The sequence below is a fragment of the Adiantum capillus-veneris genome, chromosome 8, assembly GCF_014529385.1.
Source record: "Adiantum capillus-veneris isolate H3 chromosome 8, ASM1452938v2, whole genome shotgun sequence".
Lineage (NCBI taxonomy): Eukaryota > Viridiplantae > Streptophyta > Polypodiopsida > Polypodiales > Pteridaceae > Adiantum > Adiantum capillus-veneris.
In genome coordinates this window covers 93901063-93918864 of record NC_140938.1, presented here as the reverse complement: position 1 = coordinate 93918864, position 17802 = coordinate 93901063, and the positions used below count along the sequence as shown (strand labels likewise).

The following is a 17802-nucleotide window of genomic DNA, read 5'->3' as shown; positions in this document are numbered from 1 at the left end:
CTGCCCATGATCTAAAGGTCTCGAGCTCCTTGGCAGCATTGTTGAGCAGACTCATCGGTTTGAAAGGCGACAATAAGAAAGGCTTTTGTGTGCAACGCTTTTAATAATAACCTCATGCTTCTACGACCTAGATTTTAAGCATCCATGGGTTGAGTTTGGGCCAATTGGCTCACTCCATATCTCTCAAAAGTGAAAAACCTCATTAGGCTTACCAAGTAAATAAGCTAGACAAGTGATAGTAAGATCTACCACTATTTAGCACAAAATTTAGATAGATTGGGTCAGCTATTATTAAAACTATGTTTTTTCTCCTTATGTCCAAATCTCTCTCTCTTTTCCCACCCAGCTTTACTCCTTTTGTTCCTTTTTAAGCTCTCCATGGCATCTTTGTTGTGACCTTCTTTTTCTTCTCTCGCTTGTGCTCTGTGCGTGTGAGTCTGTGTGTGTGTGTGTGTGAGAGAGAGAGAGAGAGAGAGCTTGCCTCTGCGTGTGTGCATGAAGAGACTTTGCTTTTCAAACCCTAACATGCCCAGCTCATGAAACTATATTTGCTTCATCTTCTGCAGCTCTTCAAGAAACCCTAATTTGCAGCTTCTTGTCCCATAGATTGCTTGCGTTCTTTTGTTGTTTGGACTTTTGCTCTTTATTGCCATGAAAATTTGGAAAAAAAGCAAGAATTTTCACAATTAATTTACCATTGTGCTCCTCCCCACCTTTATTTTGTATATATACCGTTTGTTTTTACAGGAAATAAGAAATAAGAGGTACCAGGTTATACTACTTTTCCTTTCATATTTGTTTAAACTTTTCTTCAACCTTTTCATGTTTGCTTTATGGTGATCAAATCTCATTGGGTCCTTTGGTTATGCTTGTCATACAGAGCCTCGGAAGCCTTTGTTTTTGCAGAAAGAAGCTAATGGGAAAGCAGGGTCCATGCTGTCATTGCGGAATTGCGAGTAAGCTTGAAATAAATTAACATGAATTCTTTATGCTTATGATAGTTACACCCAGTTTGTGCCTCGCTGAGATGATCACATGCTATAGAAGCATGCTTTGCTATAAGTCACAGGTGCCTAGTGTTTCCTACTTCATGCTTGTGCCTGTTGACAAGGTTGTGTATGTATGGGGACATTCATTGACATGTGCAGTAATTTGGTATGGATGCATGTGCACATTGTCTGCAATGCCTACAATGTGCACATGTCATAATCATTAGTTGTGGGCTCTACGTTTCTAGATTATGAGCGTGCAAATTTTTGCAATCATGCCCCATGCTTTAAAGATTATCACAGCAATTCCTTAATTGTTATGATAGTGCCAAACAGGAAACCATGTAGCCTAGTTACAGTTCCTTCAAGTCTTAGCATGGGATGTCTTGGCTTTGATTCCAGTGCTACGCTCAGTTTCCTAGCCTTTCCCCAGTTGTGAGATTTGGGGATATCTTGCGATCAGTTGTTAAAATCGTTGTTCAAAGGATGGATCAGATTTGAACTGTTGGGCCAGTTTACAATTCGCTGTTTTTGGTAGGGCATGCCTGCATGGATCCTTGTATAGATGTTAAAGAAAGACGGGGTTTTTTTATCCTCAAGCTGAAATTGCTGTGCTATGCAATTGTTCATGAACTGATAGCATGGTAAACCATAACGGTTTTCTGCTTATTATATGCCTGTATGCCTAATGTTTTTCTAAACAGAGTGAAGCATGCCTTGCCCAACATTATTTTTGACTTTGTAAAAGATAAATTTTGATGTCGACTATCATGAGGACCATCAACTTAACATTTGAAAGCAACAAAACTCTCCATGGATTAACACATTCACAATTCAATCATTCCTTCAAAAAGATCAATGATTTTGCTTCATCGAGCATTGTTTTTAAGTGAGAGGGTTGGAATGCTTTGTCCCTTTGTTTTAGTAGCAGTCTTGAAGTAAGTTTTCTTGGAGGTTGTCGTATCATATTGAAGTATCTAATTTGCAAAGGAGGTTTTTAGAAGAGCCTATTTACATGGGAAATATCTTTGATATTTCTGAGTGCTACCTATTGTCTACAATTTCTTCCTTAGATGAGCTTTGAGTCATATATGTTTGTGTGACTATTCAATATAAAAAGAGGCTTTGTTGGTGAGTATTAAAAGGACCTAACTTTATTTGCATGACTATAGCGAAATACAAGTGGCTAGTGGGGAAGAAGAGAAGTAGCATGATTAAGACATTACTAGAGGAGATTGCCTCCTGTGACAACTTTGTCCTTGAATTGTAAGCGACTAGTATTCTAGTTGACATCTTAGGAAGAAGAAAAAGGAGAACGGTTTATGGAATGGTTAATGCCATAGAGATGGCTGTTGAAAAATTGGTCTCTTTTGCAAGTTTGCTTTTGTGTTGCGATGACGAGCAAACGTATTACCCGCTTAAATAGAAAGCACGCATTGGATTTAGAGGGTTTTATTGGGAACGGCATTTTATGCCGCTTTCACATGGGAAGGGTTCAATGAAAAGGACAAGCCTCTTTGATTGTTCCTTCCCTTTGTGTATTATTCCCGTATGATGCTAGAACTAGCTGTTGTGGAATGACAAGCCTTCTTTGATTGGTTCTTCCCCTCTAATATAATTTTCTTATGCAAAAAACTTACGATTATAGAAAGGTACCTAGTGTATGATGGTTTGTATTCATGATATGTCTAACTGTAACCTCTATTTTGGTTTATGGGTAAGGAACTTGAAACTACACGCTTGTCCAAAGTACAAAGACAAAATAAACCTAGGGATGAAGAGAAACTGTGTAAACAAGCCCTTTCAAGGTGTACCTGTAGATAACTTACCATCGTAAAGTAGGAATTGAGTTTATTGTCAAATATTAGATATGATGAGAGTGTCACAACGTAAGGAAATCAATTTGTGCAAATGTGAGAGATTGACTTTATCTTCAAAATCATGTTGTTAAAATGCTTTGATTTTGCTAATCTCCTTTGGCAACTCTAAAATAAGTAAGCACAATACCTGGAGTTATATTGTCAAATGTCTTTTTCTGTGTCTTTTTACTGCCCTCATCAGCGAAGGTAATGCAATGAAGGTTGTAGCTATAATAAAGTTATATTCGTTGCTTGGTAGAAACAGGTCATCCACTATCGTTGAACTTGTTGATTTGAGCATTTTTTTGAGAAAAAGCTCTTAACGTTTTGGCCTCCTCTATCATTGCACTTATTGAGATTAAATGAATAAGTTTTTGCGAAGAAAAGCTAGACCTTGTTTTTGTTAATCCTAGCCTTTATCTCTAGCGCTTCTAGTATTCCTGCTCTAGCTTGAAAAATGCTAGCCTTTATCATGGCTGAGTATGCCCATCACCTCCGGAGGGTGATAGAAACTCAGCTCGTTGGTGTATAATTACAGAGTACGTTCAAAGCATGAATGACCTCTATACAAACCTGCACCTACTCTTGGGTAATGACGACATGAGTAGGGATGTCATAGTTGATCATTGGGAAATGCCTAGACCTCAAGGTTGGTCTGTCTTAACCACGTAAAAGACTTTCATCATCTAAACTCGATATTGTCACGTGCACATCTAACCCTATGTGCATGTGGACAAGCTAACTCCTACTTCTAGGGTTTCTGACAACCTAGGAAGTGTTCTGGCACCCTTGTGAGCTTGTATGTAGGACGTGCATGTGGAGGCACTTTAGAGTAGTTGCATATCCTTTGATTGCACATGAGCACAGCCAGTGTCTACCAGGTGTAGTCATTGGGAAGTGTTCCCATATAGTTGCATCAATACCTAGCTAGGTATTTATCTACATCAGCAACACCTCTTATAAGTAAGTTTATTAACTCATTAATAAGTGAGATTTTAAGAAATTGTAGGTTTTTAGTGGCATTGACTGACCTAGCTTTAATTCCATATATAAGAGACCCTAGGGGTAACTTCTCGTGGTGATGAGGTCACGCATGGTTGCCTTTCTTGCCTACGCGCCTTGACTTCAGCCTCATGCTCCCGTCCACGGGCCTTGGCGTCTGCCTCGCGCTCTCGTCCACGAGTCTCGGCTTCGGTCGCGAATCGACGTTCCTCTCGCTTCGCCGCTTCCGCACGCTATAATTGACTTGCCTCCTCGGCTTCCAAACGCTCTTGTCGTCGAGCTTTGTCTTGTTGCATCATCATCTCCATCATCATGCGCATCATAGCATCCATGGGGCTTGGTGGCAAAGAGGGAGGGGTAGGGGGAGGGCTCACGGGAGGATCCATAGATGGGACTTGCTCGCCTTCTTCATTGTTGGAGGTCTCCATACAGCTACGAGTCTTGACCATGCAAGGATTCGTAGACTAATCTTCGAGAGACTATCTACCCCCTCGTCGCACCTCGCATGCAACACCGGGTATACTATTGGTTGCTATTTTCCGACGCGGAAGGCGCACGATCCTACACGCAATGGTAGGCTAGCCTAGCCGTTCCAAGAGAGGGAGGAGTATACAACCAAAGGGTTGCCAATTGCCACTTGGGAATCCGATTGACATGCGGAATGGCTCGTTGGATTCCTCTAACCTAGAACTCCATGCTCGTCATGCCAGATGTCCACCGTAGTGTAATAGCATTTGTCAAAACGGGTATACAAACCATTTATGCAAGAGGGTTCCAAAGCTGGAAAACCTAATCTAATGGATTCGTTGGGACATGCAGGTCCTATGAACAGACTCACAAAATTGCCTGTACTAAGCCTCCTAGGATTCTAGGCACTTCCTATCTAGGAAGAAGTGGAAAACTAGCTCTGGAAGTCCGTGGAGCATGTCCACGTGGCACACAAAGCAATGTGCACGTGACAAAGGTACAACTCAAACTGAAGAAAATTTGCAATGTTCTCCTCCCCCATCCACTTTGCATCGAGAGCCAAGAGCAGTGGCCGAGGGCCTAAAACCCTAAAAATCAAAAGCTTGATCTCTGGCTCGGTTGCTTGTAAATCATGCTGACATGACACATGGCAGGTGTCACGAGGACGTGGCAATTGCTAACCTTAGTTGTTGGTTTCTTTCCCTTGATTTTTGTTTAATTTTTGGGACCCTCTTTATGAAGTTGCAAATGGTTGGACACTGTATGGCCAGTGTGAAACGGCCGACGGCCGAGAGTTTCACCCGCAGACAGGCAGGCCTTGTTACCACGACTTGGTCGGGTCTATCGACACTGGAATCCGAGCTGTAAAAGTATGTCTAGGCTCTACTCAAAATTTGAAGAGATCACCCGATAACTGGGATACATTGCATTTTTGGATGTGATCTAGTGGTGATAGATGGTCAGATGACTAGTGGAAGTGCCATGGAAGCATCTCCTAAAATTGAGGGAACTGCTATATTGGGCCATGAAATCTGTTCGCGTCGTTAGCTTCGGAATGACAAGAGGAACATTTTATTACTCTGCCGCTATTTTTAGATATTTTTAGACCGGAAGGTGCAAAATGGGAAAACTCAACATATTGATCTGCCTCAAAGATCTTGTTCTTTGTATGCAAAATGGGAGGAACCTTTTTGCCACTTTCAACAATCTCAAAAGGTGCCTTGCTTGTGGATGAATGCACCGTATTGTTGTACGCATACTCTAGCATAGGCAAATACTGTTCCCACTTGCCCTTATTATCTAACACATAGCATTTCAGCAGATCCAAGACAGTAGAATTAGCCCCTTCTGATTGTCCATCAGTTTGTGGATGAAACGAAGACGAGAACTTGAGCGTAGTGTCCACGTTCTCAAAAAATCTTCTCCAGAACAAACTTGTCATGCGAGGATCACGATCACTTACAATTGATTGTGGCATACCATGGTACTTAAACACATTGTACATGAACAAGCGTACCATCTGGTCAAATTTTATCTTCTTCTTGACAGGAAGAAAATGGGCCTGCTTGCTGAACTTGCAAATAATGGTCCATATACCATCATTCCTTGTTGGCGTTCTTGGAAGATTAAAGATAAAATCCATAGCAATTTTTTCCCGTGGCTTATTCGGAATCGATAGTGGTTGTAATAACCCTGGTGCCTTTGCGTGTCAAACTTGACCTTTTGGCAAATCACGCATGCTCGCACAAAGGCATCCATATCTCTCCTCAAAGTAGGCCAATAAAAGAATGTCTCTATCGCTTTAACTGTCGCATCAATTCCATGATGCCCTGCATACTGTGGGACATGACTTTCTACCATGACCTTATGTCGCAATGGCCTAGTGACACAAAGACTGCCATGCATCATCATAAAACCGTCTTTGAGGAGGTAGTGCTCATGACGTTGCCCATCCTGCAACTGTTCAAAGATCCTTGCAAAATCTTCTAAACCTTGGCTTCTGCACCAGTCGAGAAAACACATTCAAAGCGGCAACCAACTGAATCATGAACGCACCATCTTCAAGTTGCCGAGTCATAAAGTCCTGCATTGGTAGAACATTCACATCAACAAGAGGTACAAATAGACGTGGCCGTGAACGCTCGCCAACCTCAAAACACTATAGGAATTGCCTGTCTGTCCTGTGAAGAGGAACCCTCTTCCATGATGCCTTTCCCTTTGTCTGCCATAGTGTAACCCCCCGTTCTTGTACTCTGTGTCTTCGCCACAATCCCGGCGACGAAACTATGAAACTGGCCCGTAGGGTGGTAGGCATACGCTTTTACTTGAAACTTTACGTTAGACTTTAGGACACAGAGAAACTTTGCAAATAAAAACCTGTAACCATACTTTTTCTATATGTCAATCACACGTCGGACGCACACGGGTACGGAAGTACAGAATAAATACGGATCAGACTACCTGAAATTCCACACACCATGTCACAAATCAATGATGTGGCATGGCTTGGCTATGGACAGCATTACACACAGTCTTGGAAATTCCGCGCAGAGGCTGATGTGGCATTGCCGATGTGGAAGCCCATGAATCGCGGCGCATATTGCGGAGTTGACGTGGCAGCGTTGGTAGATTTTTTGGCAATGCTTTTTGGCAGTGCTTTTGCGTGAAGCTTTTACGGTAGCCTTTGGCTACGCAAGAGATAAAAAGAGGTCTTTGCTTTATTTTACACAAAGGATGGGAGAGAGAGAAAAAGCCTCTTTGCTTTATTTTATTAAGCAAGAGAGAGAGAGAGAGGAAAATCTTCTGCTTTATTTTTAGAAAGCTTTAGCTCTGCTTTTGGCGTCCCATGTAACCTTTAAATAAACGGGCTGGCCTCTCACAACTCAAAGCATCTGGACGCAGAGTTTGAGTGTGAGCACGTGTCCGCACTCTTGTACTTTGAACTCAGATTAATACAAAAAGAAATACTGAAAGGGGGGTCAGTCTTTGGGGCCAATATCTCTAGGCACGAAACTTCGCCGGGCCAGTGTCGAATAAATTGTGAACTGTGGATTGTTTTGAAGTGGTTATTTGGTATTGTCGCGGTAGATTCTTGACTTGGAGTGTCCAAGTCTGTTACAGTGGTATCAGAGCACGGCCGATTTCTCTTCTACGGGAAATCCGATCCCCAAATTTTTTCCGCGGCACCTATGGCTTCAGGCAAAGATTAGTCGACTCCCTTTGCATCCGGAGATGCGGGAAGGGATCACAACGAAGATTCCGGCAAGGAGTATGGCCCGCCTCGGCCTACTTAGGTGAGTGTCGAGAGATGGAGCGTCAACGATTGATCAGCGACGCAACAAAGATGATGCTTAATTTTGCCAAGGACCCGAAAATGGCAAAATATATGAGCAAGACCTTGTTGGAGGAAGTGCATGCGTAGTGGCAGAAAACCACACCACCACCCCCAAAACCCGCTCTCAAGAAATCTCCTGCTCCCAAGAAGTATACAGGGAAGGAATTAGAAGAGGTGGTTGATGCACGAATTGCTCAGCTTTTTGACCCGCAAAACAAAGCTGAAAAGCACGACAAAAAGTCGAAGAAAGGCACTCACTTCCCGGGCTATTTGGGTCGTCAGTCGACATTTGAAAAGGAAAGAAAGTAGAAGAAGCGTGTTCGATTTGAAGGAGTACCCAGTTCTTCTTTTGACAGTTCTTCTAGCTCATCTGATTTGAGCGAAGAAGACCGAAAAGGCAAAAAGCGAAGCAAAAAGCAACGCTTCGGAAAGGGCAAGAAAAAGACAAAGAAGTCTAAATCTTGCCCAGTGAGTGACAGTTCTGCAAAGGACTCGTATACAAACAGTTCAGACTCTGACGACAACAACTTTTATGCAAAGAAGAAGAATTTTTATAAAGCCAACCAGTATGACTTTCTGGAAGACAAAAGCAAGAAAGTCCGAGAGTTTAAGGAAGGTGGTCAGTTAATTAAATTTGACACTTTTTCTGGTTATAGAGATGCTTCGAAGGCTTTGTCTTTTGTACAGCAGTTTGGTTCGCTTTCGCGGGAGGACGTTACTCAAAGCACTCTTAAGATTCAGAGAGCTGCCTCTTACTTTAAGGGGAATGCTCGAACTTGGTGGTCCACGCTTCTTTTAAGCAAGATTGCGCCAGTTAAATGGTTGAAATTCAAGAGGATTTTTATTTCTTCTTGGTTGACTCGAGAGTATGAAGGTGATATACGAACTGCTTGGAACCATCTTCGGATGACCAAGAAAGATACAGTGGACGCTTATTGCGAAAGATTTTGGAGCTCTCTTTTACCCGCCTCTTCATTTAAGAAGATCTCGTTCAAGGAACAGATTGAGCGGTTTACCTTGGGTCTACCTATAGAGATCCGAGACCACTGCTTGGAATAGAAGTCTGCTTCCATTTAGGAGTTGATGAGTCATGCGAAACGTGGTTTTGCCATTCACTCTGGCGGTTTGACCTACCCCACTGATGAGATCATGACACAAAGAGCTGAACAGACTTCGACAAATGAAAGTAGAAAGAGAAAGAGCAACCCAGAAAAGAAGGATGACGACTGAAGCTTACTCCTCGGGAGCGGGCTCGCTACATGAGGGAAGGGAAGTGCTTTGGATGCGGGGAAACTGGACATATCTCCGCGAAGTGTCCCTAAAAGGCACAGAAAGAACGGAACGACAAGGACGATGAAAGGCGTGAGAGTTCGAGAGCAACCGAAGAACGTGGACGAAAAGGCAAGATGAAAACAGGACTGGTTCCAGATTGCGTGGACGAGAGTACAAAACTTTGCCGATCTTGGGGCAAAGTGAAAGATCAAGAAGCCCTGATCTTCTTTGATGGAGGAGCCAAGGCCAACTTCATTTCATCGGAATTGGCGGTAGGGCTCGAGATCACTCTCGATCGGATGGGACCACTTGCGAGGCAGTTCTAGCGGCACCCGACAGGGACGTAGCCATTACACCTGTCATTGGCAAACTTCGGTTGCATTGTCAGGGCTATTTGGGTCATGAGGACATTTACATAATGCCTTTGGAAGGTTGTGATGTTCTCTTGGAAATTCCCTGGTACCACAAGAACAACGCCATGGTCGACTATCGGGCGAGGAAAGCGACATTGACTACAGAGAAGGGCTGAACCATTGTACTCGATATAAAACTGAAGGGCGAGTTTGTGCTTATTGTATTGGCTTCGGCCATTTCTAAATTAATGAAATCAAGTATGTTTGTTTACTCGATCCTTTTGAAAGAGTTGAGTGATGAGGATAAGACAAATATGTATGAACTTCGCCAAGATTTTCTCCACTCTCATGCCAACTGCTTCTCAGAGGGCCTGCGTGGCGAGTTACCACCTGCCCGTCTTGAAGATCATACCATTGATCTGACACCTAGAAGCACACCACCGAACCGGCCACCTTCCGCTTGGAAAAGGGTCTTCTCCAGCCTAGTAGTTCACCCTATTGCTCTCCAATGTTGTCGGTTTTGAAGAAAGACGGATCTTGGAGAATGTGCATCGATTATAGAGCTCTCAACAAAATCACCATCAAGAACATATTTCCAATTCCTAGGATCGATGATATACTCGACAAATTACAGGGATCCTCGTGTTTTAGCAGGATTGATTTGAAGAGTGGATATCATCAGATCCGAATCGCGCCGGGAGACGTCTACAAGACAGCCTTTCGGACGATTTTTGGGTTATTTGAGTTTTTGGTGATGGCCTAACCAATGCTCCTGCGACATTTAACTGGATGATGGACATGACCTTTCGAGAGTACGGGCTTGTTGGCACTTTCTTTGATGATATCATTGTTTTCTCCAAGAATGAGGCAGAACATAGAGATCATCTGCTTCAGGTCTTTCAGGCATTACGAGATCACAAGTTAGTGATTTATGCAAAGAAAAGAGAATTTTTCCTACCAGAGATACACTTTTTGGGACACATTGTGTTAGCAGTAGGAGTGCATATGGATCCGGCCAAGATAGAGACTATCCGTGATTGGCCCGATTTGAAGAATGTCCATGAAGTTAGAAGCTTCTTGGGACTGTGTTCATACTACAGCCGGTTCATTCGAAAGTTTGCAGAGGTTTCTTTCCCTCTGCATATCTTGACACAGAAAGGAGTCGTGGGGACCCACAGAGGTGACTGCCTTTCAGACTTTGAAAGAGAAATTGACTACGGGACGAGTTTTGACTTTGCCGGACTTGCAGAAGTCATTTGAAGTATATTGTGATGCTTGTGGTCGTAGTCTGGGCGCGGTCTTAATGCAAGAATGTTGAGATGTTGAGCTCTACACCTTGAGCTGGCATCCACTACGGGTCTTGGCCGCTTACGGCATTTACTCACTGGCGCGTTAGGTGACCGACACGGAGGATCTCTGCCAGTGATTCTACAGCTGGACTACACTTATAGTGCCAGCCTAGTATGCTTCTAGCGAGTTCACACTTAGTGACCGCATGTACATATGTGCTACTTTTCAGCTTTAGCACTTAGTCATTTTGTACTCTCTTTTCTGTGAAGAAGAAGAAGAAGCTTTCCATCTCTGTGTACTTCGTGCTTGTCTTGTGTAGCTCTCTTGCATCCTCATTCTTTACATGGTATCAGAGCCTGGTGCAGGCAAGAGAGCAAGAGCATCACGATCCCTTCGTTCGCAATCCACGACCAGATGCCGAAGGCGCCTCGTGCAGCGAAAAAAATTTTATGGGTTTTTCGCACAAGTTTCTGAACAGGTCTCCAAAGTGCAGTATACAGAGATTTACTGTACAAGTACAGTGGTTGTGAAACGCTTGATTGTGGACACTCGTTGAGTGTAGAAAGCGTTACAGGAACCACGATAGCAGGTTCAGCAGATTTGCAGGTTTTTGCAGATTGCAGCTATTTTGTCTTAGTGCTTCAAGATGTCTGACGGTTTCAATCAGATTGTTACTGAGAAGCTTGAGAAAAATAACTACCCTACATGGAAGTTCAGAATAACAAATTTCCTAAAAGGAAAAGGTTATTGGGACTATGTAGAAGGAGACAATGAAAAGGAACCAGAGATTCCCGAGGCAAATGCTACAGCAGAACAAAGGAAAGCTTTGAGGGACTGGCAACAAGGCCAGAGCAAAGTGATGTATTGGCTGTCTATGAGCATCACAGATGGCATGATGGGCTATCTACAGGATGCTGAAACCCCCGCCATTGCATGGAGAAACTTAGGCAGAGTGTTCGAGGTGAACACCAAGGCCAGGAAGCTTCAACTAAAGTCGGAGCTAAATCAGGTTAAGAGGAACAACCTCTCAATCAATGATTATGCCTTGAAGATCAAGAGTATCATTGAGGCTCTTGGATCTATTAAAGTGTCAGTGGAAGACGATGACATTGTCCGTGCATGCTTGGATGGTCTAGGAGATGAGTATGTACATTTTAGGTCTTCCATGAATACAAGAGACGACATCCCCGTGTTCCAAGATTTGATTTCTATGCTTATTCTTGAGGAGAAGAACCTTGACACATCTTCTTCTCATGGCAGAAATAATTCTGAACAGGCCTTCTATTCTAACTCCAATAGAGGTAGAGGTAGAGGTCGTGGTCGAGGCCCAAGGGGTTGCAGGGGCCAATTTCTGGAAGGTCAATCAAATCAAAACAATACAGGTGGCAGGGGAAACCAGTCTCAAGGCAGGGGGAGTCAAAGAGGTCGTGGTGCAGGATCAAGCAGGCAGCAACATACTCCAGATAGTAGAGAATGTTGGACTTGTGGTGAAAGAGGTCACATGTCACGTGACTGTCCAAAGGGAAAAGCAAGTAGAAAGAGAGAACAGGGCAACTATGCATCTACTAGCAGAGATGCAGATGACAGCAAAAACGAGCGCATGTTTGTTATGTAGCATGTAATGAATACAATGACTGCAGAGAATTCCACCCAAGATGATGTTTGGTATGTGGATTCAGGTGCCTCTAATCACATGACGTCTCGTGGAGAGTGGTTTAGAGATATGCGCAAACCAGATGTGTCAGGCTATGTGCAGACAGGAGATGACACAGCTCACCCCATTGCTCATGTAGGGGACATACCTCTAAATACGAAGAATGGGAAATCAAAGTACTTAGCAGATGTACTTCATGTCCCAAACATTACAAAGAATCTTGTTTCTGTTGGACAAATGGTTGAGCAGGGTTTGCAGGTTCGCTTCAATCCAAATGGCTGTTATGTAGAAGATTTCCAGAATGGCTGTAAGCTGATCACAGAGGGCAAATGTGTGGGCAGAATGTTTACGCTGAATGTAGACATGCCTGAGGTAAAAGCTGCATTATTTGCACAGGGCACAGGTGTTGTGGCTGATGTTGACATTTGGCACAAACGCATTGGCCATGTCAATGAGCAGAGATTGCGCAGCATGCAATCAAAACAGATTGTAAAAGGTTTGCCCAAATTCAAGGTGGATGGTATGCATAAAGTGTGTGCAGCATGCCAATTTGGAAAACAGTCAAAGGGCTCATTTCCACATGAGCGCAATGTATGTAAAAAGCCACTTGAGGTGGTGCACACAGATGTTTGGGGTCCAACCGATACTGCAAGTATACATGGTTGCAGGTATTATGTCTCTTTCATTGATGACCATACAAGGAAAGTATGGGTCTACTTCATGCGTAACAAAAGTGAAGTGTTTGGTCACTTTCAAGACTTCAAAGTCATGATTGAGAAGGAGAAAGATATGCAAATCAAGACATTGAGGTCAGATGGAGGGGGAGAGTACTTCTCCAATGATTTTTCAGATTTTCTACGAATGCATGGTATACACAGGCAGTTTACATGCAGATATACTCCACAGCAGAATGGGGTCGCAGAAAGGAAAAACAGGCACATTGCAGAGGTTGCACGTGCATTGATGAATGAGAAGAATATGCCTCATCATTTCTGGGCTGAAGCTGTAAATACAGCTGTGTACATTATGAACAGGACACCTACAGCTGCGGTGCATGATGTAACACCTGAGGAAAAGTTTACAGGTACAAAGCCTGATTTGGCACACTTGAAAGTGTTTGGCTGCATAGCTTACGTGCATGTACCAGATGAGTTGCGTAGGAAATTGGATCCTAAAGCAGAGAAATGTATTCTTGTGGGATATTCCCTTGAACAAAAGGGGTACAGGTGCTACAATCCTACTACACGAGAATTACGAGTGAGCAGAGATGTAGTCTTTGATGAGATGAGCAGCTGGTACAGTAATGCACATGGCACTATTGGAGCTGATGTAAAAGATGATGTGGTTGTACAAAATGTGAGGCCACAGTCACAGGTTTTGAGTGGACCACAAGAGTCCTCTTCTCGTGGCTCTGTTGAGAAACCATGGAATGGTAGACTACGTACGCAGGTTACTCCACCAACAGGTACAGGGAATGTATCACGAAAAGGAAAGGAAAAGGTTGATGAACCTCCCTTTATGGCTGATGCATCATCAGGTTTTTCACATGTAGACATGGATTCAGATGGTTCTGAACAAAGTCTTGATGAGGAATTTGGAATTCCGGCTGTCAGGACACCTGGTGTAAGGAAAGTACAAGAAGATGCTAGAGGGCAAAGGAGTGACCAAGGACGCAGATCTAATAGAGTCAGAAATCCAGTTCAGAAATTGACTTATGATGGGTATCTAGCGCATCACCAAGCCTACATGGCTAAGGTGATACAGGATGTGGAGCCCACATGTTTTGAGGATGCAGTTGGAAATGTGCATTGGGATGATGCAATGAATGAAGAGATGGCTGCATTGGAAGCAAATGACACATGGGAGTTGGTGCCATTGCCAAGTGGCAAGAAAGCTATTGGCTGTAAATGGGTGTATAAAACCAAGCATAAGGTTGATGGTAACATTGAGCGTCACAAGGCAAGGCTAGTCGCAAAGGGTTATGCACAGACGTATGGCATAGACTATGAGGAGACCTTTGCTCCAGTGGCAAAGATGACAACTGTGAGAGCTGTCATAGCAGTGGCTGCATCTAGAGGATGGATTATGCATCAAATGGATGTAAAGAATGCCTTCTTGAATGGTGAGTTGCAAGAGGAAGTGTATATGGATCAGCCACGTGGTTATGTCGATCCAGGTTACCCAGATTATGTATGCAGACTTCTCAAAGCTTTGTATGGTTTGAAGCAGGGCTCTAGAGCATGGTATGACAGGATTGCCAAGTATCTTGTCAGTATTGGTTTTAGGAGAGCTCATGCTGATCATTCACTCTATGTACGTGAGAGTGATGTGGGGATTGTGGTCATTACCATATATGTAGATGACCTTATTATTGTTGGTGACAATGCTATGGAGATTGACCATGTGAAGGGTCTTCTCAAACAAGAGTTTGAAATGAAAGATTTGGGCGAGTTGCGCTACTTTCTTGGCATTGAGGTGATCAGGACTCCAGAGGGTGTATGGCTGTCACAGAGACAATATGCTTTGGACATGTTGTCAAAGTATGGTATGGCTGATTGTAAGCCGATTTCCATTCCCTTGGATGTGAATGCAAAGCTGAGTGCAGAGAAGGGTGATGTTGTTGAGGATGTCAATATGTACAGGAAGATGGTGGGTAGTCTAATCTACTTGACTATCACAAGGCCAGACTTGAGCTACACAGTAGGCTTGGAGAGTCAGTTCATGCAGCTTCCGAGGAAGCCACATTTGGATGGAGTACGACGCACACTTAGGTATGTGCAAGGGACTCTTGACTACGCATTGTTCTATGCAGCAGATGCACCATTAGCATTGTATGGGTATACAGATGCAGATTGGGCAGGTAGCATTGTTGATAGGAGATCTACGAGTGGCTTCATGTTCTCTTTTGGGAGTGCTGCTGTTACTTGGAGCAGCAAAAAGCAGCCTACGGTTGCTTTATCGAGCACAGAGGCCGAGTACAGAGGTGCAGCAGTTGCGGCGTGCGAGGTAGCTTGGCTACACACATTACTTGAGGACTTGGGAGTGCAGGTGGACCAGCAGATTGTCATTCATTGTGACAACCTCAGCAGCATGCAGTTGGCTAGGAACCGAGTGTTCCATGCTAGGACCAAACACATAGAGGTCCATTACCACTACGTTCGAGAGCGAGTGTTGGCGGGCGACATCGACTTGGTCTACGTCAGCACAGAGGAGCAGATAGCGGATATCTTTACCAAGGCCCTCGGAGCTGAGAAGCTTCGACGTTTCCGGACTATGCTTGGACTCTGCGACATGCAGAGCTCGAGGGGGAGTGTTGAGATGTCGAGCTCTACACCTTGAGCTGGCATCCACTACGGGTCTTGGCCGCTTACGGCATTTACTCACTGGCGCGTTAGGTGACCGACACGGAAGATCTCTGCCAGTGATTCTACAGCTGGACTACACTTATAGTGCCAGCCTAGTATGCTTCTAGCGAGTTCACACTTAGTGACCGCATGTACATATGTGCTACTTTTCAGCTTTAGCACTTAGTCATTTTGTACTCTCTTTTCTGTGAAGAAGAAGAAGAAGCTTTCCATCTCTGTGTACTTCGTGCTTGTCTTGTGTAGCTCTCTTGCATCCTCATTCTTTACAAAGAAGGCCATGTCATTGCTTACGAGAGCCGATTGTTCTTAAGGCCCGAATTGAAAGCACAGATTTATGAGAACAAGCTTTTGGCAGTTATCCATGCTCTTACTCAGTGGCGGCATTACCTACTCGGAGCGGATTTTTCTATCTTTACAGACCATCAGAGTTTACGCTACTTCTTGTCACAAAAGCAGCTATCGGAAAAGCAGATGCGGTGGGCGAACATCTTGTCATAGTTTTCACTTCCAGATTGTCCATGTTCAGGGACAGAAGAATTTGGTGGCAGATGCTTTGTCTCGGAAGCCGTTGGTTCTGGCTATTTCCGTGATACATCATAGGAGCTTCGAGGATATGGTCGACCAGTATGCCACAGATCCGGATTTTGCAGACGTTTTCACACGGATACGGGATGGGGAGAGAGTAGTGGGATATTCCATTCGGGATGGCTACTTGATGAGGAAAACCATGTTGTGCGTTACACAGCCGTTGAGGGAAAAGGTTATGATTGTGTAAGGTGTAGCGGAATGAATGTTGAACTTTGCTCAAGATGAGTGCTCCGAACTGTGCTCAAGGTTCCTTTTACTTATGGAAGGGAGAGCCTTCCGTTCTTAATGAGAAAGTGTAATAGACACAAATAAAGTGAATGGACACTGTGCGTGAAGGTGCATGAGACTGAGAGAGAGAGAAGAGAATACGACACTAGAGACATTGTAAAACCCTCCTTCGAAGGCCCCACTCTCGATGGCGAGAGTGGTCTACTATTGATTGCACAAACTCTTACAAACTCGGATGCAACTTGGAAACTATAATGCAATGTGTGGAGACGACGGCGACGACTCGACTTGCTACCTGCGGTTGTGGACTTGACGGCTAAAGTTCTTCACGACGGCTAGGTCCCCAAAACGCTAATGGCTGTGTATGAAAACGCTGATCTTTGCTGTCTGCTTTGGACTCACAAAAGCTATCGTCTGATCCTCTAGAGGCTGCTGGAAAACCTTGTGGTAGTGCTGTCCAAAAACGCCATAGAGGGCTGCAATCTGCTGCTTCAAAAACGCTGCATAAGCTGCTGTAAAATACTGTTTATGGTGCTGAAAATCGCCCTAAAACACTGGCAAATGTTTGAGGTACTGCTGCTGAAAACCGCTACATGCTGGTGCAGAAAACGCTAGCTATGCTGGCTGAAAAACGCTATACAGCAAGGTGGGAAGATGCGGTCCTGCTGGGTCCTTCAAGCGATGGAGAATGAGGCTATGGGCGATGAGGGATTGCTGAAAACGCCAGGGCTTGAGTGGAAAAACGCTGGAGTAATCTTGGAAAATCGCCAACCAAGGGAAGGGAGTCTTACTTGAGAGAGAGAGGGGGGAACCTGTTGCACTTGTGCCTGTGTTCTCCTTGCTCTTCTGCCAAATAGTGCTAGCCTAGGTTTGCTTATATATTATCTTAGCAAAATTGCCCTACCTAGTTCCCAAAAAAAGTCACTTAATAAATAAGTGAAAAATGTCAAAAATAGGGAAAATGGGTTTAATGCACTGGAAAATTCCCCCGATGGATTCTGATGGGAATGCTTATGATCATGCTGTGTGCAACCGGAGGATATGCATCCAATCTAAGTGATTGGTCATGCACGGTCCGCGAATAGACACACAAAAGTGCCAGATCACTTCCTATTCTAGATTGACTCGACGGAACTGAACCTTGGTCATGCTGTAGCTTGTCCACGGACACATAGGGTTGGATGTGTCACGTGACATCCCCTCCTTTTTCAAAGTGAGGTACTGGTATCGAACTGTATGGCGTCGAGGGAGATCGCCAACAGGGTCTGGAATCTTGGGAAGGACTCTTTGTCGGCCCACTCTGATGTGTGGGTCGTGCGGTACTTGAACTTCATAAAGGTTTGCAATGCTTGCTTCTTTGGGCCGCGCCGAAAGCGACACAAAGTCTTCTGTGGCTCCTT

The 17802-nt window shown here is 44.1% G+C and overlaps 1 protein-coding gene across 2 annotated transcripts in view; it reads left to right on the top strand.

Annotated features, from left to right (window-relative positions):
- Positions 1–338: 338 nt before the first annotated feature.
- LOC147452570 (GATA transcription factor 27-like) overlaps positions 339–17802 on the top strand; it is a 68819-nt gene continuing 51355 nt past the window's right edge. Inside the window, exons 1-2 of one of the 2 annotated variants that reach the window (XM_086518206.1) lie at positions 339–764; positions 881–956. In XM_086518206.1, coding sequence (XP_086374332.1) covers positions 917–956 — 40 coding nt within the window. In that variant the 5' untranslated portion in view covers positions 339–764; positions 881–916. Of the gene's footprint in view, positions 772–880; positions 957–17802 lie in introns of both variants that reach the window. The other variant, XM_086518207.1, reaches the window with a different exon arrangement.